The sequence below is a fragment of the Marmota monax genome, unplaced genomic scaffold, assembly GCF_021218885.2.
Source record: "Marmota monax isolate L192 unplaced genomic scaffold, Marmota_monax_Labrador192_F-V1.1 WCK01_AAM20220418_F8-fsc00100, whole genome shotgun sequence".
In the NCBI taxonomy this organism is placed as follows: domain Eukaryota; kingdom Metazoa; phylum Chordata; class Mammalia; order Rodentia; family Sciuridae; genus Marmota; species Marmota monax.
Genome location: NW_026693872.1, coordinates 6,440,011 through 6,462,291, shown reverse-complemented (window position 1 = coordinate 6,462,291; position 22,281 = coordinate 6,440,011). Strand labels below are relative to the sequence as shown.

Here is a 22,281-nt window from a genome sequence, read left to right as displayed (position 1 = left end):
CAACCCCAGTCCTTATTTTTCACCATTTTAAAGAAATATTTGGGGGCTGGGGTTGTGGCTCAGTGGTAGAGCACTTGCCTAGCACATGTGAGGCACTGGGTTCAATTCTCAGCACCACATATAAATAAAGGACCATCAACAACTAATATTAAAAAAAAAAAAAATTGATGTACGCTTGGACATTAAAACTTCACAGCACAGAGACATGCTAGAAACCTCTAGTTTTTGAAGGGATCCAGGGTTATGTAATAGGTCTGTTTTACAATCCTCTTGAATAATATACTGAATAAAAATCTGCTAGTTATTGTTTTCACCTGCAAATATTACCATTGTTCTGCCATAAAGCCTCTCTGAAATAGACAGGGATTACGTTTCTTGTACCTATGGGGAAACAGAGGAATGATTCCTTCTCCCTAAATATGAAAACCTCAAACTGTCATTAGTAAAAAGAAAATCCAAGATTTTTCTTCTCAGGCTCTTATCAACCAGTATCAGATTGTCTCAAATTAAAAAAAATAAAACAAAATTTAAAAAGACTGGGGATGTAGCTCAGTGGTAAAGGGCCCCTGTGTTCACTCATCAGTACTGCCAAAAAAAAAAAAAAAAAGAGAAACAAATCATTCAGAGGACAGAGGGGCCACCATGTGCATATTAAAAAATAAATGGAAACCAGGTGCGGGGTGCACACCTATAATCTCAGTGGCTGGGGAGGCTGAGGCAAGATGATCGCAAGTTCAGAACCAGCCTCAGAAATGAGGAGGCACTAAGCAACTCAGTGAAACCCTGTCTCACAAAATAGGGCTGGGGATGTGGCTCAGTGGTCAAGTGCCTCTGAGTTCAATTCCTGGTACTCCCTTCCCCAAATAAATAGAAATCTCTGTAAGTTCTATAGTTGTACCTCTGTGTTGTATCCCATACTAAGTAGAGTCAGAAACACTCAACAGTGGGGATTTTACCTTAGAAAGCTCTTCAAAATCCAGTTAGTTGGTGGCTCTACCCCTAAGGCATGTATATTTTGAATAACTCCTCTGATTTTGATACACACTCTGAAGTCATCCAGCAAGGTGATACAAGTAAAATAATGGGCCTTATACTGTAGTAGGCCTGGGATGAGGCCCCAATACATTAATTTTTAACAACTATCTGTGGTGAATTTGATGCATGTGGGTAGAAGGAAAAAATTCTTGGAGCACTATCAAGTACAACACTGCCAGACAGACAACACATTATAATACTTACTGTGGTAAAAGGACTTTAAAGAAGAATGTTAAGTACACTGTCTTCACATCTATGGATGGAATATAACCATTATCTAAAAAAGACTTCATAAATAACCAGACTTCAAAAATTGTGGTTAACTATAACAAAGAAAGTAATGTTTATATTTACCTCCTTTCTGAGGTCTCCTTCTTTTTGTGGTCTTATGCTATCCAACCAATCAGCTTTTATACCATCGAAATAACTCTGGACTCTGGACTTCAGTGATTCATATTGCCAAATAGCAGCTGATCCAAATGCACAGCCTGTAAACTATATAAAATTAAATGTAATACAAAATAACTAATAGGGAAATAGGTCTCTATATAATTCCAAGGACAATACTTTGCTTTTACAAACCAATAGAAGGAACATCTGGCGCAGTAAAAACTATCAGGTGACAAGAATATTTTATTGTTTTCCATTTTGTTAACTTCGTAAGACCTTAAGGCCTGTTTCCAGCAACAAATCTCCAAATGAATTCAAAAATTCACATTGTATCTCTTGAAATGGTATGCCAAATAGGAAGGCCCATAAATTTCTTCTCTAAAACTTATATACTGACTGGGGCAGATCCTAAAAGCAATTATTAGGGGGCTGGGGTTGTGGCTCAGTGGCAGAGTGCTCGCCTAGCACATGTGAGGCCCTGTTCAATCCTCAGCATCATATAAAAATATGTAAATAAAACAAAGGTATTGTGTCCATGTATAACTAAAAAAAATTTTTTTAAAAAGCAATTATTAAATCCATTCTGTAATCAGAATTCATGAGCCCAGCTACCCAGATCCTTTTGATATCGTCCTCCCCACACACAATATGTTCTTACTCTAAAGGAACCCAACCAGATTGATAGTACTTGAACATTACACTGGAAACAAGCTAGGTAAGAAACTTCCAGTGATATGAACTCTTACCCCAACAGTGAAAAAAAAAGGTTTTATGAGAGTCCTTATAGGATAGGGAGAAGGATAAAAGACTGTTTCTTCTACTGGAGGGATCAAAGCACTTCTCTTGTATGCTTCACCACTTGATCCTGTGTCAGATCTTCGAGGTTCAACCTTCCTGGGAGCTTTTCTGAATCCACATTTTTGCTGAATAAAGAAGTTAAACCTGTGGAGGGAAATATCATATTAGAAACAGAGTGGGATCTAGCAAACATATACAAGCTTCTACTTGGCCTGCATTATTACCACTTCAGTTTATCCTCACTCCACTGTCAGGACTCCTAACCCAGGTAGAAATCAAAATCATAACATTTAACTTTTTTGGAATAGAAGAGATACAAACTACAGCAACTTCAAAGGGTACTTCCATCAATCAACAAAACCTACATTAGCCATTGGTAATTTCCCCTTATACATGGCATCTGTTTGACCTCACATACTTTGAAGACTTGTCTGTTCTTCAGACAAGTTCTCCAGAAGACAGCATTGGAAGTACTGTACTTCACTTCTGCATGACATCTGCTAAAAAAGTAGCACTCTGGAATTGTTTTAGTTAAGTCTTTTAGATATAACATTTATTATCATCGTGGATCTAGTTATCAGGTATTATCAGTTCTGAATAAATTTTTAATAAACATTTTTTAGTTGTTGATGGATCTTTATCTTATTTTATATACAATGCTGAGAATAGAACCTAGTGCCTCACACGTGCTAGACAAGTACTCTACCACTGAGCCACAACCCCAGCACTGAAGAAATAAATTTTGAGGAGATATAGGAGAAAATGCATCTTATGAAATGTTACAATGAAGCCTAGTGTTGACTTTTGACTATCAGGAGTTTTGTTTTTTATTTTTTAAAACAGGGGAAGCTTGTAGGCAAAGATATTCAGTGATTAAGGGGCCTACATATACCATATAGCTTTTCTTCCAAATATAAGAGAAAGTCCATTTTAAAAGTCTCTTAAATATTTTCAATAGTTTCTGAATTATCTATAGGAAGCTCTTAAATGTTTGATATGGTCTACCATTGAATCCAGGTCATATTTTACATCAAAATTTATGATAAGCAAAGCCAAGTTACTTGACCTTTGATCTGTCAAAGTGTTCTTCAAGTATGTTTTGAGATGCTTTTGTACATTTTCATAGTGCTCATTCTCAATCTTCATTGCAGGCATATGTACTAGGAAGAAACATGACATCAGGCAGATGGAGGGCCTCATAAATGGTAGATGGAAGCTTTATATCTTCCCTCTGTGTTTCCATTTGATTCTTCAACAGTGAAGTTTGGCTGAAGAGCATGTCAGGATAAGGCAAGTCATTTTTGTATACATAAGTATGATGCTCCTCTGATGTATTGAATTTAAGCTATCCCATGACTGAAGGTACCAGAGATAAAAGATATCTTTTCAGAAGAGTGCCTTAAGTTCCTGAATGATGTGCTCCACTGTTGGAACATTACAGTTTCTTTAATAATAACTTTCAGAGGTTAGTTAAATTTCCAAGTTACCCTGCCAACACCTACAAAATTTCTCAGGGAGTTTCATTTGAATATTGTTTGGTTGCCAAATTTGTTGCTTCCTCAAACCAAAACTCATGATAAACTTCAATATTTTCCATGACTTCCTGAGTCAATGTAGCATTGTATTCAAGCTGGGAGCAAAGAATATATCAGAGGTTTGTCCCTGGAGATTTTTCCCCAAAGGCTCTTGTAAAAGACAAAATGTTTTGTTAAAACAGCAAATGGTAACAATGAAATAAAAATCTCTTGCTGCACAACAGAGTACAGATGCTCAGCCAGCTATACAGTTATTCCACCTAATATTTGTGTTACTACATAGACAACATCTAAACATAAAACAAACATTTGCAGGTTGGGGCTGTAGCTCAGTAGCAGAGTGCTTGCCTAGCAAGTGTGAGGTACTGGGTTCAAGCCTCAGCACTACATAAAAATAAACAAATAAAGGCATTCTGTCCATTTACAACTACCAAAAAAAAAACAAAACCCACTTACCCGAGGCCCACTAAAATTGCAAAAGGGCCAGGCACAGTGGCACACACCTATAATCTCAGTGGCTTGGGAGGCTGGAGCAAGGAGAATCGCAATGCCAAAGCCAGTCTCAGCAACTTGGTAAGGCCCTAAGCAACTCAGTGAGACCCTATCTCTAAAATACAACTACAACTAAAAAATAAATATTTAAAAAAAAAAAAATATATATATATATAAAAGGGTTAGGCACCCCTAGGTTTAATCTCCAGTAGCCCCCCAAAAAATAAATAAAAATTTCAAAAACATCACACCAGCCTGTCCACTGAGAATGGCAAATTTCCTTCAGTTCTTTACCAGTTTCCTCACTATTCTGAAAAAGAACAGAAATTGCATTGTCAAGTTCTAAAAGAGTTATGGATGGGAAAAAGACTTTTCTTCATTATTCCTAATGCAATAGATAGCCCCAGGGGCACAGATTTTACAAACCACATGTTTAAGGTATAGGAAGAGCAGAGTGTGTAGATAGCTTGGGGATATTTCTTGAAAAGTCTTGAAGCAGCAACTTTCATTTTGGAATAGAATTTGCTAGAAACAATGTAAGCCTGGCCATGACAATACTCCATATGTAGTCCCCACTTCTCAGTTATCATAGTGTGAAATTTCACAGCCAAAATTTCTTCATTAACTTCCTAAGGCAGTAAGACCAAAAATTCCTCTCATTTTATGAGATTTATCTACAAACCTTACCAACACAGGAAGGTGCTCTTCCCCTCCTACATCCACACCTCATAATGGAAAAAACTGGAAAAAATCCCAGAGGGTTTCTTCTCGAATGCTGCTTACAGATCTTTAACATGTGTTTCTGCTATTTTTGAACATAACAATGTGTTAATCACAGTAGTCTCAAAGTGCTTTCTCAGGACCTCTTCGCTACAATTTATTTGGCACTCCTGCAGTGGCTAAATGTTATGAGGAGTGAAGAGACCTTCTGGGATTTCATCAGCCTTATGCCCATCTAGAGGTATGTTTTGTTTTCTCATAAGAATCAAAATTTCAAATACAGACTTTTGTTTACCTCTTTAAGGACTAAAGGCAAAATGTCTTCAGCCTGCTTATCACCCCTTTCTTCTGCACTGGAGTTCTGAGCATTGCTATTGTTTATGTTTTTGTTCTTTGTTCACAAGTTTCATCATTTTTTGTTTTGTTTTGGTGTCCTGGTTTTATCACTCAATTCTTTTATTGTTTTCTGTGTCTACTATGTGAATTGCTCAAATGACTGGTTAGATCAAATATTGCTAGTATTGCATTATCTCAAAAAAAAAAAAAAAGGGGGGGGGCTGGGATGTGGCTCAAGCGGTAGCGCGCTCGCCTGGCATGCGTGCGGCCCGGGTTCGATCCTCAGCACCACATACAAACAAAGATGTTGTGTCCGCCAAATACTAAAAAATAAATATTAAAAAATTCTCTCTCTCTCTCTACCTCTATCTCTCTCACTCTCTCTTAAAAAATAAAATTAAATTAAATTAAATTAAAAAAAAAAAACTGTCCTATAAGGACTCTCCCAAGTATCTGCTTTAATTAATTTTTTAAATTTATAATATGGTGATGGGGATTGAACCCAGGGCCTTGTACATCTGAGGCACCCCACCCTCATGCTTCAATTAATTTTGAGAAAGAAAATAACCCAATCATTTAGTTTTCTGATGCCTCTATAAAATGCATAGTTCTATAAATCAGAAGTCTCAAAGTGTTTTGGCACATAATTGAAAACTTTACTTAGCTAATCAGTGCCACAGTCTGGCTGGGCACAAAATAACTGAGCCGCCACAAAGCCTTGTAGGTTCAAACAGCAACTCTTTATTCCCGAACTCTCACCGGCACTCTACACACACTTTCTGGGAACACACTCCCTCCACAGGGCTCCGTGCGCCAATTCTCTCAGAACCCCATGGGAACTCCAAAGTAGTGGGTGACCAAGGCAACAGGATCCGCCCTAATCCCGGAGCAGGGTCACCTTTCAACCATTCCCTCTGGCAAAAATGCCAGGCGTCATTCCGACTAAACTGTGGCTCTCAACAAATCAGGTGTTTTTATCTTCCATGTCAGCTTTCCTACAATTCTCCCAATTCTGGCATCTGGCCTGATTCCACAGGAACCTGAAGAAGGACCCAAAAGGATTGCATGCAAGAGTTTTCTTCCACATGCAGTCTGCAGTCTGGGACAGAGTAGTTTCACAGAAGTACCTCACCTCCCCACCGCTTCAGGGCAGCCTGCCAGCCCACCCATCCCTATAGGCAGGGGAGGGAAGCCAGGCCAACCGGCCAGCTTCTTACAGTGCTCCCCTTACTTTAAAACCAATATATTCACATGGAAACTAACTCACTCGCTTCTACAAACAGTTCCATTTTCTGACTTATCTCTCAGTTCTATCAGTCACAGAGGTTAAAATATGTCATTTGGAATTCACTTTTACTCTTAATATCCAATTAAAAACCAACTCTGTCAACAAAAAAAATGCTTTTCATTCCTAGTCTGGTCCCTTACTTTGTGCCTAAAATACACCAATGGCTTACTGAACTTACATACTTTTTAACATGTCCCATGTTCTTTCTTCACATCACTGTTCTTCATTCAATAGTTCCTCAAATGCCTCTCACAGGACTAAAAATCTTTCCCTAATTCCAATACAACTTCTTAGCCCATCACTTCTGTCTAGAACACTGTACCATTTCCTAGCTAATATCCCTTTTAATATTCCACACTCCAAATTCATCCTTCACATTGTATTACCCACAAACATAATGTTCCCCTGCTTTAAACCCCACAATACACCCTCTACTGCAACTCATATGTGATGACTTACAAAAAATAAACCCCAAAATACTTTTTCAGCACATCCCTTTATATGTTCGCCCTCCTCTCAGCAATTCTTTACCACCCCAAACCATTTTTACTCCCATTATATTGTGTAGTACTTAATTATATGAATTATATTGAATTCTTTGTTGTTCCCTTCATCTGCCTATGACAACACTACTTCCTTATTCTAGTACCTACTTTGTCCAGCCAACTTTTTTGTGCCTTTCAGAATATGACCTCCTCCAGTAAGTCTTCCTTAACTCCCCCAGGCTTCAAGGATCTCTCCTGTGCCCTTCCAGAGTTCTAAATCGATTATAATGTTTATCTCAATCACTGCCTCTAATCCTACTAGATTATAGTGTTGTAGTCCTTGTATCTTTACCACCAAGCATAGCTCCTAATAAACAAGTTAGTAATAATCCATTAGAAGAAAGGAGTTAAAATGATAGTTAGGTCTGGAATGTAGCTCTGGGTAGAACACTTGCCTCACTTGCATGAGGCATTGGATGCGATAAAGGGAGTAGTGTCGGCTCTTATGCATACTCATTTGTGCGCTCGCGCGCACACACACACACACACAGTCTGTTAGTCTTACTTTGACTATCTGAAAGGAAAGTGGGACTATTTACTAAGATAAGAAAAGCTAACAGCTTCAAAAGAAGACTAGAAGATGCTGAGGTCATGGAGCTTTTTATTGCTAAAAACTGGAACTTACATTTCTATGAACAAGGAATTGAATAATCTGTGATAGATTCATATAATTAAGTACTATACTTGGCTAAAAGAAAACCTTCACCTGATGATCATATCTCAGGGAGAACTCTCAAAAACAATGAGCAAACCCCGCACAGTAATCCCAGCAGCTAGGGAGGCCCAGGTAGGAGGATCACAAGTTCAAAACCAACCTCAGCAACTTAGCAAGACTCTGTCTCAAAAAATTAAAAAAAAAAAGGACTGGGATGTGACTCCAGGGTGTTTTGTTAAATGCCCCTGGATTCAATTCCTGGTCCCTGACCCCACCAAAAAAAAAAAAAAAAAACTGAGCAAAAGAAGTCAAACAAAAGAATATTCAAATTATAAAATATACAAAATATATTTTGGTCTGTGATTTACATATGAAGTTGAAAAACAGGCATATGAAGTTGAAAAACAGGCACACTAATTAACATGTTGCACTAAAAATCAGAATGGCTGCCTGGAGTAGGTGTGACTTTACTAAAAAGGGGTGAGAGAACTTTCTAGGGTGATGGAAATTGTTCTTTGCCCTGATTTAGATGAATGGTAGCACAGGTATACATATTTATCAGACTTCACTGGCTCTAAAGTTAATACTTATATATTGTACAATATGTAAAGTATGCCTCAAAATATTTTCAGCATAAAAAAATATGCTTGTAGGATATCTAGGTGGAGGTATCTTGGAAGCAATTATACTCAAAAATGGTATGTCCACTATACTATCACATGTGTAGACTACCCTCTCTCCTCAACACTGAGCCCACTCAGTTCATCTCAGAAATCATGTAGCAAGGAGTGTGGTGATAAAGTAATTTCACTGGAAAGTTTATATAATTCAGAATTTATTCTCAAATAAGTGATATTTCTTTCAAATACATCTATTATAGAAAGTTAAGAACTTACTCAAACAATGCTAATGTTGCTCTAAATCTAAATGCTTTTGAAATCCTGTTAAAAGTCTTGTGAAAGAATATCCTTTAGCAAACACTGTTGAATGGCTAAATTCAAATTATTTCCAATCCTCTCTCCTTGCCTGCTTTTTCTGTAGTGACCAGGAAAGATAAATATCTTCAATTTTTCAGCCTCTCCTGAAGTTAGGTGTGGCCAAATCACACAAAACTCTGCCTAACTGAGACTTAGGGATTTTTCAAGAACCTCTTGGAAAGGTTTTGCTTACCTGATAAAGACATATCACTTATGTCTGTCTCTATCAAACACAACCACTCCCTTTTTTCTGCCTTGAACAATGCCTTAAGCTAAGCAGTTATCTTAAACATCAAGAGAAAGACCCAAGGATTTAGATATTAACCTTGACATTTTTTGAGCTACCAAGCAACAATAGTCACTTAACTACAATAATCTCATAATACTTAAAATAACTTGTCTAAACAAACCATCAGTTTACTTTCAGCCAAATGAAATCCCAACTGATATTTCAAATGGTAGATGTTAAGTCTTTGCAATTGATTTGATTTCTATTAAATGTTCCAGGGGCTGGGGATGTGGCTCAAGCGGTAGCGTGCACCTGGCATGTGCAGGACGCTGGGTTCGATCTTCAGCACCACGTAAAAATAAAATAAAGATGTTGTGTCCACTGAAAACTAAAAAAATAAATAAATATTTTAAAAAACTCCAAAGTAACTTAGATCTGGTAAACAAAGAAGTAATCAAAACAAAATGCCACTGGGGACCAAAACAGGGTCTGACAAAGTAACCAGAACATGTTTACTATAGAGACAAGTTGTATTGGTGGTTCCTTTCATTTCTCTTACTATACCAAGAAATACAAAGTATGAATCTTTTATATTGCCAACAGCTTAAATTAATCAACCAAATCTAGTGAAAGATTACTTCTTCCACATCTCATTCACTTAAAATTTTGAAGCACAGGGTCTTGGGATGCGGCTCAAGTGGTAGCGCGCTCGCCTGGCATGCGTGAGGCACTGGGTTCGATCCTCAGCACCACATAAAAATAAAGATATTGTGTCCATCTAAAACTAACTAACTAAATAAATAAATATTAAAAAAATATTTTGAAGCACAATGTTTGGAAAGAAACACAGACACTAGGGTGGGAATCTAGAAGCAAAGTCAGATCTTTTGCTTACACTATTTACCTTGTGAATCTCATTAGAAACAAGCACAGAGTTGAGGACCTTAACAAGAGTGTTAAACAAGCTGATCCCAGGGCTAAGTTCAAAACTTATCAGATACAGTATATATAATTAAGTGTGTATGTAGATACAGAAAATTACATTTGGACATACAGAATAAAATTCAATACTATGTCTTGGCTCACTGAATCTATTGCCTAGGATGCATTCAAAAGGTACACAGTGGAAAGCCAAGAACTATTCCCCAAGTCCCCTTGTAGTGAGGGTTTCAGATGTAAATAAGATGCTAATGAGACACACTGGCATTTCACTTGAATTCAAAACTGAGTTTAGTAAAAAGATTTGAGGCATCGTATTTGCTACCAAAAATAATGGTGGAAGCAGCACAGATCTTTCTTTAGTCAGCAGATCCTGATTTGGCGGCACCTTTCCGAGTTGCCTCAATACTGCGTTACAAACCACTCTAAAACGGACTTAAGACCACAGTTTATTATTTCTCATGATTCTGCCAGTTAGCTGCCTTCAGCTGGGCAGTTCTGCTGGTCTCACCTGGGTCACTCAAACAGCCAATAATCAGACTGTTTGCCTGGAGCTGGGGAATCTAAGAAGGTGTCACTCCTTATTCTGAAGCCTTAGTGCTGGTTGTCAGCTAGCTCGCTCTCTGCACAATCCCAGAATTTGGTAGTCTAGAAAGGGCGTCTGCCATGGCAGTGGGAATGTCCAAAAGGGCAAAAGCTGCAAGGCCTCTTGAGCTTCTGGACTTTAGGCCTCCCCTAGTAATATTTCTGCCACATACTACAGGTCAAAGGAAGTCACAAGGCCAACTTCAAGGAATAAGGAAATCAACTCCTACTCTGAATAAAGCGAGCTGCAAGATACCAAAGCCATGTTTTTTAATCCACATACCAGTAGTGGCATTTAAGATTCTGAAGATTTAGTCTAAAGCAATAATTTTCAATGTTAATCACACATTAGAATTTCTCTTTAAAAATGCCATACCATGGTCCCAGCTTGAATTAATTAAACTGGAACCTCTAGGAGTGGGGCCAGGCCCTCAGTGGTTTTTCTCAAGGTCTTCAGGTAGTTCTCATGTGCTGCCAGGGTTTGGGGAAAACTTTAGTCTACATACAAATCACCTGGGGATCTCATTAAACTCACATTCCAATTTACTAGTCTCTGGGGCAGGATACATTTGAGAGTATACATTTCTGAGGTTTTAAATTAGAGGTTGACAAACTATGGCCTGCAGCAGGGTGAATTTGATCCTCCAGGTAAGATCGGTTCCTACTTTTTTGAAATGGGGATTGAGCTCAGGGCACTTTACCACCAGAGCTCTGGATTCTTGAGTTTCTAGTAGCCACACAATTGTTATGGTTCTGTTCTTAATATGATCCCATAACTTTTAAATAGAAAAAGTCCATATATTTGAAAATATCCATATAATAAAAAATATCCATATATTTGGCTTACTGGTGAGATAATAGTTTCACTATGAATTGTTTTTACAAGTTTGAAGATGAAGATAATGTGATAATAAAGCTTTAATTATTTACCACTGGTGAGCTCAGAAGTTGATAAATATACATATGGGTCAGTGCTAGTATCTGTTACTAAATTCTATATGAACAAAACTAAGTAGGAAAGGCCTAATATTGAAAATAGACAAGATGTATCTAAGCACACAGATCAAATTCATTCCATTTAAAACAAAATAAATATATTTGGGCTGAGGAGAAATCCTAAATTTTCTTAAAACTGATCTTTTGGTGGGGGTACTAGGGATGGGTTCAATCCCTAATACACCCACCAAAAGATCAGTTTTAAGAAAACGTAAGCAAGCATTCTACCATAAGTTATATCCCCAGTTGTGAGGAAAGAGAAAAAAGAGCCTTAAATAATGATGGGTTAAGCAGGGAAAGTAATTTAACACACCTGATTTACTAATTTGCCAAGTGTCTTACCTAAATATATTTAAGATTGTCACTTCAATCTAAAAAAAAAAAATTAATCCTTATGTAGGTGCTACAGTCAACTTTTTTCTTCCCTTAGTTTCATACAATCAGCAAATTATGCAGGTCTATTTTCAAACCTAAGTAATGTTTTTCAGAAGTTCTGCCAGAAGCTTGATAACAGAATTTCTGAAGAGCGTGAAGTTTTTTTATGAAAAGGTTAGATAGTAAATGTTTTAGTCTTTTTGGACTGAAATCTGTTACATCTTACTTTTTTGTTTTACCCTTTAAAAATGTAGAAATCATTCTTGGTGGGCACCCTGGATCTGCATAAGTTTGTAGATTCTTGTATCACCACCTACAATGCCTGGCCCCTCTTCAGGCCCATTACATCAGTCACATGGACTGAATCATTATTCTACACACTGATTTTAGAACCAGAAGAACTCAAAGCAGACCTAATAAAGGTTATATAGAAGGTAATTCATATTCCCTATTAACTTTAAGTGCCTGTTTCCAGAGACAAGGAGCAAATGCCATTTCAGGCTTACTCACATTTTCAAGTAAAGCACATTTTTATATACAACCACAAAAATGTCACTTTCAAACTTTCCACATAAGTAGCAAGCTTTTAAAAAAATCAGGTGTTAATCTTCATCATCACACATTTCTTGCTCATTGTTGTTCCAAATGGTCTTTACAGCCAGTTTTTATTGGAAGCTCCTCATTAATCAAGTTAGAATTCTTCCTAAACATTTCTTTTCCTGATTTTTTTTTTTTGGTGCTCGGGCACTTAACCACTGAACCACAACCCCAGGCCTTTTTAAATATTTTGAGACAGGGTCTCATTAAATTGCTTAGGGTCTCACTAAATTGCTAAGGCTGACTTTGAACTTTTAGTCATCCTGCCTCAGCTCTCGCTCAGCCTCTTATTCTTTCATTCTTTCTTAGCCCTCAAACCACGGAATTTCAAAAGGGAGTTAAACAGTATCAGATTAAATAGTATCAGGACTATTTTTAATCTCACTACCTCCACCTGATCTCCTCAGCTCCAGGATACAGTATCATTAAGCTAAGATACATTGTATGAAAGTTTTTCACAAATGCCTAATAAAATTCAGCTGGAGTGCTTGTACTTAATACTAGTTCTTCCATTCTTCCTATCCCTCTCCAGATTCTGATTTTATAGGTTTAGGGTGAAGCATGGGAAATGACAAACTCTGTAAACCCTCCAGGCGATGCTCAAGATTACACAATAGCTTCAACGTATAGAAGCTTTAGTTATTTACCACTGGTGAGCTCAGAAGTTGATGAACAACTCAGGGTCCTTGCTCCCATCAGGTGGATTTGAGACAACCATCTAACCAAGTCAGAAATTAAGAGGATTAAAAATCTGGATAAGGCAGGCACTAATCCCAGCCACATGGGAGGACAGAGTTCAAAGCCAGCCTCAGCAACCCCGAGGTGCTAAGCAACTCAGTGAGACACTGTCTCTAAATAAAATACAAAATAGGGCTGGGGATGTGGCTCCCGAGTTCAATCCCCAGTACCAAAAAAAAAAAAAAAAAAAAAACTGGAATGAAATTTCAAAGTCAATACATATTAGATTCTTGGACTGTTGAGGGATTTATCATCTCAATTTAGAATTTATCTTAATGCAAAACCAGCAATTACTGTTAGACCATACCCTTCACACAGCTTCTACTCGGGCACGTTAGGTGGCTTTCCTTCGCTGTCTCAATTCAGCAGAAAAGTCTCTTAGGACTTTGCAAGAGGCACAGTGATGTTTTCCTCTGACTCCGTCCTCTCTTGGCCGTCTAAACGCTAAAGAAGGTAATTGGCCGTAGTGAAACACAGGCTTAATACCCCGACTGATGGAATATAAAATCTCAGCTCTACTGTTCTACCAACTATACAACTGCTTGTTAAAAACAACTTAAAAACTAGGTTCAATATTTTCCTCTCAGGATTATTAAGTGTGGCAGCAATTAGCCCTCAACTGTTAGCTCCTCTTCCCATCATTTCTCTCCCAACAGGAATGTGGAAAGCCCGGACTCAGCAGGGGATTAAGCCGGGGCAGCTCACGACGCACACCAAGGAACTGAACGAAGGCCAAAGTAGTAGAGGACGGGGAGAAAGCAAGTAAGAAAGGGATGAACGCCCCGGATGGCCTCTGTCCCCGAGGATGCGCGGCCACAGTTCAGGGACCCAGAAGCTACAAGCCTGGAGAAGCCATTACCTGCGTCCGAGCAGCCGCGGCGGGGCCAGGGCGGTAATGAGCTCATTGCAGCTGCGGCCACCCCTCGGCGGAGCCCACGCCTGGCCGCAGCCCCAGCCTCTATGTGCCCAGCCTCGCCACGCCATCTTCCCAACCTCTGTCCCACCATGGCCCGACCTTACTAACCCCGACGCGTAACCACTTCCGGGGCGAAGGAAGAACCATAGAGCACTGAAGAACATCCTAGAGCGCCACCACGCGGCGCAGCGGAGGCGGGACTGGTCCGAAGTACCAGTACCTGACTGGTGCTGCGTCGTTCTTCCTCTGCTAAGCGGGGGTCTCAGAAACCTCCCGAAGAGCGGCTTGGCGTGCGTCGTCTGCGGATGAGGAAGACGGAGACGAGGCCTGGAAGGAAAATAAAAGGGAAAACTAACATTATTGAGTATTGCCGTGTACCAGGCATTTTATCACATTTAATCTTTACAAAACACTTCTTGAAGTAGATACATTCATCACTGCTTCAGCGGCTCAGCAAAGTGACTGGCCCCAAGTTACCAAACTGGTCCCTGATAGTGGCGCACACCTGAAATCCCGGCGGCTCAGGAGGCTGAAGCCAGCCTCAGGAATTAAGCGAGACCCTGTCTGAAAAATTTTTTAAAAGGGCTCGGGATATGGCTCAGTGGTAAAGCCCCTCTGGGTTCAATCCCCAGTACCATAAAAGGAAAAAAAAGTGTGTGTGTGGGGCTGGGGATGTGGCTCAAGTGGTAGCGCGCTCGCCTGGCATGCGTGCGGCCCGGGTTCGATCCTCAGCACCACATACAAACAAGGATGTGTCCGCCAAGAACTAAAAAATAAATATTAAAAAAAAAAAAAAAAAAAAAAAGTGTGTGTGTGTGTGGGGGGGGGTGAACCTCGGAACCAACATTGCAAACCAAGTTTTCATTTGTATTATTTGTCCTGTTTAGTACTAGAGATTGAACCCAGGACCTCACGTGTGCTAGGCAAGCACTGTAACACTTAGCTACATTCCCCAATCCACCAAACCCAAGTTATCTTAAATGGCAATTATTTCTTACTATTTAATGTTATATTGTCACAATATACGTGGAAGGATGTGCCTTTTATCTTTAACCAAAAGTCCAAGCTTGAGATGAAATGAAAATCCAGATTCCCTGCTCCTCAGCCTGGTTTATTTCCTGCCTCCCCATCACTCTGACCCTAGTTGCAGCCACACTAAATCATTGGTAGTCTCTCAAAGGCACTATTTCCACTTCTGTGCATTCTTATATCATTCTCAGTGCCTGAACACCTTTCTCTTTGCAAGCTTTTCAACCTAACCAACTCATCCTTCAGATCAGCCTCAAATGTCATGGATTCTGGAGCCCTTTCCCAGACCTCCACTCTGATTTCAGTGTTCTTTCTTTGTACTTTTATACTGCTTTATGCATTTTCTATAACACCTCATTCATTCTGAAAATGCTTACTTAGCACCTACAATATATCTAAATCTGGGAATATAATTTAGAAGATACTACCTTTAACATCACAAAGTTCCTACAGTGTTGGGGAAGAAAGGAACAAGTAAATAAACAATTACAATACATTGTGATAAGTGCTATGATTAGAGAAACACAAGGCTCTGTGAGATTCAGAAGAGGGGGATATAACTCAGTCAAGTGATGGGGAATGGGAGGCTGCAGAAAAAGGCTTCCCAGAGAAACAGACAGAGGTCAACAAGAGAAGGACTGAAACATTTTGGGCAGAGAGAATAACATATGTGATGTCTCCTAGGGCATGACTTGTTTGAAAAACCAAAATAAATTCACTTTTGGTATGTCATAGGTATCAAGGGTTTGATTTTACTTTATTTGCCAGCTAAAAGGTTGGATGCCAGCCAAAGACTGGAGACTCCTGGGTCAAAGTCAAAAGACTTTATCATCACAACACAGCAAGCATCATAATCCTCGATTTTGCCTGTGTTCCCCTTGTTCTTTTCAAGTCCCACCCTGATAATACCGTGGCCCAGATATATGTTAACATGTTATGGATTTGCATCTGACTGAAGAACAGTGAGCTTGAGGAATCTACTATTTTATATTAAATTTTTAATCTAAACCAGCTAACAACCTTAGAAGGTAGACATAATGTTTTCCTCCAAAGCAAAGGGAAAGTTTGTGTATAATATTGGAAGAAAAAGAGCATTACATCATGGAGCACAGGGATGTGTACTACTCATTATAAAATATTCTGGTTCCTAAACTCAGCATTCCTTTCCTATAATTCCACCCACTGAGTTTGCAGGTGTCATCTAGCCCCATGGGCATTGCTCGTGGGGATTGGGACTCAAAAAACCAGCAGAAATTTTTGAATAATCTTTCTAATGCTTTTGGTATGAATAACAAATTACCTTTAATCTCTGATCCAGGACTTTTGTGTTTTGCTGTTGTTGTTATTGTTTTTCACCAGCACAACTAAAACTGTAACAGGCCATCATCCTGTATCGGGGAGGACATAATATCAGACCCTTCACAGTTCTTGACAAGGGTCTGTGGATTCTCAATTTCAGTGGAGAGGGGCCTTCTCTAGGTTCTGTCAAGAACTTGGGTGTGGCTATAGGACTGATGACTGAAGACAAAAGAAACTGGAAGTCACTGAAGGTGAGGAAGTCCAGAAACTAAGTGTTAGATGTTGACTGATTCACATGAATTTGGGGTCACCAGGACTTAGAATGGAATCCTAAGGTTTCACTGAAGGAGAGGCAGTGGTGAGATCATTATTAGTGCTAACTAATAGTGCTAAATGGTGTTAGAGATAAAAGACAGAGTCTTAATAGAGGAAAAATATGTACTCAAGGCTTTCAGTGTAAGATAGTCAGGACCCTCCATGAAAAGCAGCACTCCTTAAGATTAAGAGAATGAAAACTTGGAGGGGGAAATGAGCCAGCCCCCCAAAAATGGCAAATGCACTTTAGGTACCTTAACTTATAGCCTGTTAACTATTAAAAGAGTATGTGTTTTTCTCTGCTCCCCCACCTTAACTTATGATTTGTTAGCTCTCAAAAGCCTGTGCCTTATTATCAAGAACTAGTAACAATAAATGTTGGTGAGGATGTGAGGGAAAAGGTACACTCATACATTGGTGGTAGGACTGCAAATTGGTGCAACCACTCTGGAAAGCAGTATGAAGGTTCTTCAGAAAACTTAGAATGGAACCACAATTTGACCCAGTTATCTCACTCCTCAGTATATATTCAAAGGACTCAAATCAGCATATTATAGAAGAGGCGGCCACATCAATGTTTGTAGCAGCTCAATTCACAATAGCTAAGCTATGAACCAACCTAGGTGCCCTTCAATAGATGAATGGATAAAGAAAATGTGGTATATATACATAATGGAATATTACTCAGCCATAAAGAAGAATGAAATGATGGCATTTGGTAGTAAATGGATGGAGCTAGAGACTATCATGCTAAGTGAAATAAGCAAATCCCCAAAAAACAAAGGCCAAATGTTCTCTTTGATATAAAATGCTGATTCACGATGAGTGGGGAGAGGGGAAGTTCACTAGATTGGACAGTGGGGATTGAGGGGAAGAAAGCAGGTATAGGATTGGGAAAGACAATAGAAATGAATCAGACATAACTTTCTTTTGTTTATATATGATTATATAACCAGTGTAACTCCATATCATGTTCAACCACAAAAATGGGAAGTTACACTTCATTTATATATGATATCTCAAAAATACATTCTACTGTCATGTAAAACTAAAAAGAACAAATGAAATAAATTTAAAAGAACATAGGTGCCTTTTTCTACTCTCTCAGGATAAACAACATAAAGATAAAAATGTTGAGCAGTCACTGAAATAGCAATTTCCCAGTACCCTTACCTTGTTACTCAAACAATTTGTGTTTTCTTCTATACCCTATCTGTATGTTCTCTTAACAGTTACAGCAACTCATCACAGGGCAAAGATGTTTATGCAGGACAAGGTTTCAACATGAAAGATGCAACATCTAGCACACTACCCCTCCCTCCCGGCTGAAAACCGAAGAAAAGAAAACACCTTCATAAATGCCCCTAAATCCAATTCTGAAACTCTAGGCCACTCCTACCACCATCCTTTTACATGAATAATACCAGCTATCTCTTTGTCCAAAGAGCGTATTGACACTCTCTTGGTTAGTGCTGTGTCTCCCTTCTGCTCCAGCAAGAAGTCCCAATATAAAGAGTCTTGTTTCTTAGCAGTTGTGCCTTTATCTGATTCTGATGGAAAGCACCAAAACTACTGAATTGATAAAAAGTGACAAGTAATCACTCTGGAAGACTCATTAGGGCACAAGGAGGATGTCGTCTACCTCCAGAACCAAATGGATGTGGTCCTGGGTTGTGCTAAATATTCTTTGCTTCCTCTTCCAGATCACTCTCATATGAAGCTTTATGGGCCACATCAATGGATTCTCTTGCACTTTGGCTTCCAAATGGGTTCTGCCAATTATAGGCAGGAACAGGAGTTCAGAGAATGAAGTAGAGCACTTATTCTTCCCACTCCTTTCCTCCTTAAGCCACATGCATTGGCTTCTGTCTTCTGTTACTAAACTCTTCCTTGTTGCTCAATTTGAGTGAATGACGGTGCTGTTCCCTGACAGAACCTGAACTGACACAGGAAAATGAGCAGCCTTCATTCAGTCTGCAGGAGAAGCAATGTCCTCAGGGGATATCCAAGGGTCATTCAGCTGAGAAGATGAGTGGAAGAATCTAGTGGAAGAGGGATCTAACTGTGATCCTGGCAAGGAGTACTTATGATTTTCATTGCCATTTAATGAGCACTTAGTATTATCAAGTATTGTGCTAGGTATTTTGCATTCAGTATATTATTTAATTCAGTCTTAATATCAAGTAAATGAGGTATCATTATTATTCCACTTTGCAGATGAGGAAACTGAGGCTTTTTGATATTCTGACACTTTTTCTTTGTTTATGGGCAAGATCCTGGCTCTCATTTCTATAAGTCTAGATAACTTCAATGATTAAATGACTTTGTATATATTGGCTACCCAGTTCTCTCACCAGCACACATGGCACTCAAATTGTGACAGATCACTTGGAAACCAAGAGGGAAACTCATCATCATTACATTATTTTATGGTCATAAACAAAGATGCATAGAGCCTTATGGGTGTTATATGGGAGAAAGCGATCCTACCAACATTAATCATACTCCAGACTCTATGCTGAGTACTGTCACTCAAAATGATTCTTTTTTTAAATTTTATTTTATTTATTCATTTTTATGTGGTGCAGAGGATCGAACCCAGTGCCTCACATGTGTGAGGCAAGCGCTCTCCCACTGAGCCACAACCTCAGCCCATACTCAAAATAATTCTAAGGGACAGCTCCATTTGACATAGGAAGAAACTGAGCACTCTAAATGTACAGTTGTATGAGGTTTTTTGTTTGTTTGTTTATTTTTATGTGGTGCTAAGGATCGAACTCAATGCCTCACACATTCTTGGCAAGCTGCCAGGAGTTGGGTATTGAGAGCAAAACTACAACTTCAACCAAAGTCAAAACCCATATGAGGAAAGCTTCCAAAGGAGTTGAACTTCCAATAGAATAACATAGAGGCAGGAAGGAGCAAAGAAGGGAGGCTGGATGGTGGGGGTGACGGGTGTTCAAGGTGCTATAAGCTCCAGGCAGGGTCTCTAATAGGGACAGGCTGACAGAGCAAGGCTAGAACCAGTTGAATTAGGGCCCAGTTTTGTTACCTCTGCCCCAGATCCTGCCTGGGTCACAAACAGCTTCCAGATCAGGACAGGAATGTCCTCATATAAGAACCCAAACTTTCTACTACTTTTGGGGACCCCACTTGTCCAATGTGTCCCAATCTGGACTCCCCAGGCTTTGTGTACGTTTCCACACAAAAATAGAATGTCTGTTGGAAAGTTTCAAAATTTCAAAAAGCCTAGTATAACTTCTATATTTACCTACAGAAAGGTCAGTCATGAATTAATAGATCACATTTCCCTATTTCTGTTAGGAGTCCTTCCAGTGTAGCAATAATGACCCATAGCCTACTAGTGGGAAATGTTGCTTCATTTGTATTCATCTCTTTTATTATTTTAAAATTATTATCATTATTATTATTGCTGGGGATCAAATCCAGGGCCTTGCGAATATCAGGCAAGTGCTGTACCACTGAGCCACATTTCCCCTGCTTTAAATAACACAACAGAGAAATATAAAGCATTTCTTTTTTTTACAAGTCAGGTTTATTGAGATAAAATACATACACAATAGCACTTTAAATGTGCAGTTGTATGAGGTTGTAGGGCATGATGTAACGTAGGACATGTTGCATCAGAAAAGAGGAAACTTAACTTGCTGGCTGCTACCCGCTTCCCAGTCCTGGGGCCACATGTGGCTAAGAGAGCACCTAGCGATTAGCCAGAAGGCATTGCCGTGGGTTGTGATGAAGAATCCGACCACCTCTAGGATAGGCTCAGAACCCTTCTGCCCTCACAGACAGCTTGGGTCTCCCATTACTGCCTGTAGGATGGGTGTAGATGTAAATTCTCCCCACCCTGCTGACCTTTACCCTGATTGGTTCCTGTACATTATATTAGCTGTGTGTGTTTTCTCCTTAAATGAGATCCTGCTTTTACTGTTCTCCCTGGCGTGTCTGATTGTCCTCCTGCAAGGGAGGGCTGGGTGTGGGCGGCCAGAGGTCAGGAGGGAACAGGGAGCTAAAAACCCCCACGTGAGTTTTGTTTGTTTGTTTGTTTGTTTTTATGTGGTGCTGAGGATTGAACCCAGTGCCTCATACATGCTAGGCAAGCTGCTAGGCAAGCGCTCTGCCACTGAGTTACAGCCTCGCCCCATACTTGTATGAGTTTTGACAAACACATTTTGTCATATAACCATCACCACAATGGAGACAGAATATTTCCATTCCCCTAGAAAGTTCCCTGTGTCTGTCTGTCTACATTCAACCCTACCCCAGACCTTGGCAACTTGGCAACTATTTAACTGTTTTCTGTTCCTCCAGTTTTACCTTCTCAAGAATATCATAGAAGTGGAATCATATAATATTCATTTATGAGAACACATATTTCACCTGTTTGGGGTAACAAATACCTAGGACTGGGATGGCTGGATTGTATAGCATAATGCTTGCTCTTACAAGAAATTGCCAAACTGTTTTCCATCATAGTTGTATCAATTTACATTCTAACCAGCAGAGTATGAGAGTTATAGTTGCTGGACATCTTTCCCAGTTCCTGAGGTTGTCAGGGTTTTGTTTTTATCAATTCTAACAGATATGTAGTGGTATCTCACTTTAGGTTTTTGTTTATTAGTTTGTTTGTTTTGTTTTGGTTTTTTTTTTTGTGTGTGTGTGTGTGTGTGTATGTCGTGCTGGGGATTGAACCCAGGGCCTTGTGCATGCACAGCAAGTAGTCTACCAACTGAGCTATATCCCCAGCCCACTTTAGTTTTAATCTGCATTTTCCTAATGTAAATAATTCTCTTTTAACAAAGAAATCTTTTCTGAAGGCATAATATTTCAAAGCTTGGAGACCCTTGTGGTGCAAGCAGAGGGGGTCCTTGTGAAGCCAGATTTAAAGTTAGGTAGTCAGTGTAGTTAGGTAAATCGGGTCTAATACCAAGTGAAATCTAAAATGGAGGCCATGCTGGCAATGATTCCGGGAAACGCAGGACAGCTCATGGAATGTTAATGAAGTCCGAAAAGGCCCTAGGCCAAAGTCCACCTCAAAGAAATGTTAATGAACAGCCCCCAGCAAAAAGGTGCTGACTCAGAAGTCCTTCCTGACCAGATTACTTCTTTGGCCCACCTGTGTCCCACCCCTCGGGCCTTCCCACCTACATTCCATCACCAAAACTATAAAAAGGGGAAACAACCTCACTTCCACGGATTCCACCTCTTGGGTCCCCTTCTTCCTCCGGGAGAAGTCTTTTCTGCTGTCCTTTAATAAACTTCTAATTTCTACTCTGACCTTGCCTCGGCGTGCTTCTTTGGTGTTATTCTTCAACATTGGAGAAGCAAGAACTCGTCACCAGTCAACAGCGGTGACACTTGGTGAAGAATTTTCTGGAAACAGGTTGACTGCTGGTTTTGCCTGATGAATTAGGGGAGCTCTCTCCCTATCCTGGTTCATCAGGGACCTGCATTTCTTCCCAGTGGTCAGA

General features: G+C 39.5%; 1 protein-coding gene across 1 annotated transcript in view; it reads right to left on the bottom strand.

The window, feature by feature from the left end:
• The window catches only part of Parl (presenilin associated rhomboid like), a 49,328-nt gene extending 35,067 nt beyond the window's left edge, over window positions 1-14,261 (bottom strand). The window contains exons 1-3 of the mRNA XM_046462606.2: window positions 14,090-14,261; window positions 2,172-2,367; window positions 1,390-1,530 (exon numbers count right to left, since the gene is read on the bottom strand). Of these exons, the coding sequence (XP_046318562.1) occupies window positions 1,390-1,530; window positions 2,172-2,367; window positions 14,090-14,214 (462 nt within the window). The 5' untranslated portion in view covers window positions 14,215-14,261. The remainder of the gene's footprint in view (window positions 1-1,389; window positions 1,531-2,171; window positions 2,368-14,089) is intronic.
• Between the last annotated feature and the right edge of the window lie 8,020 nt (window positions 14,262-22,281).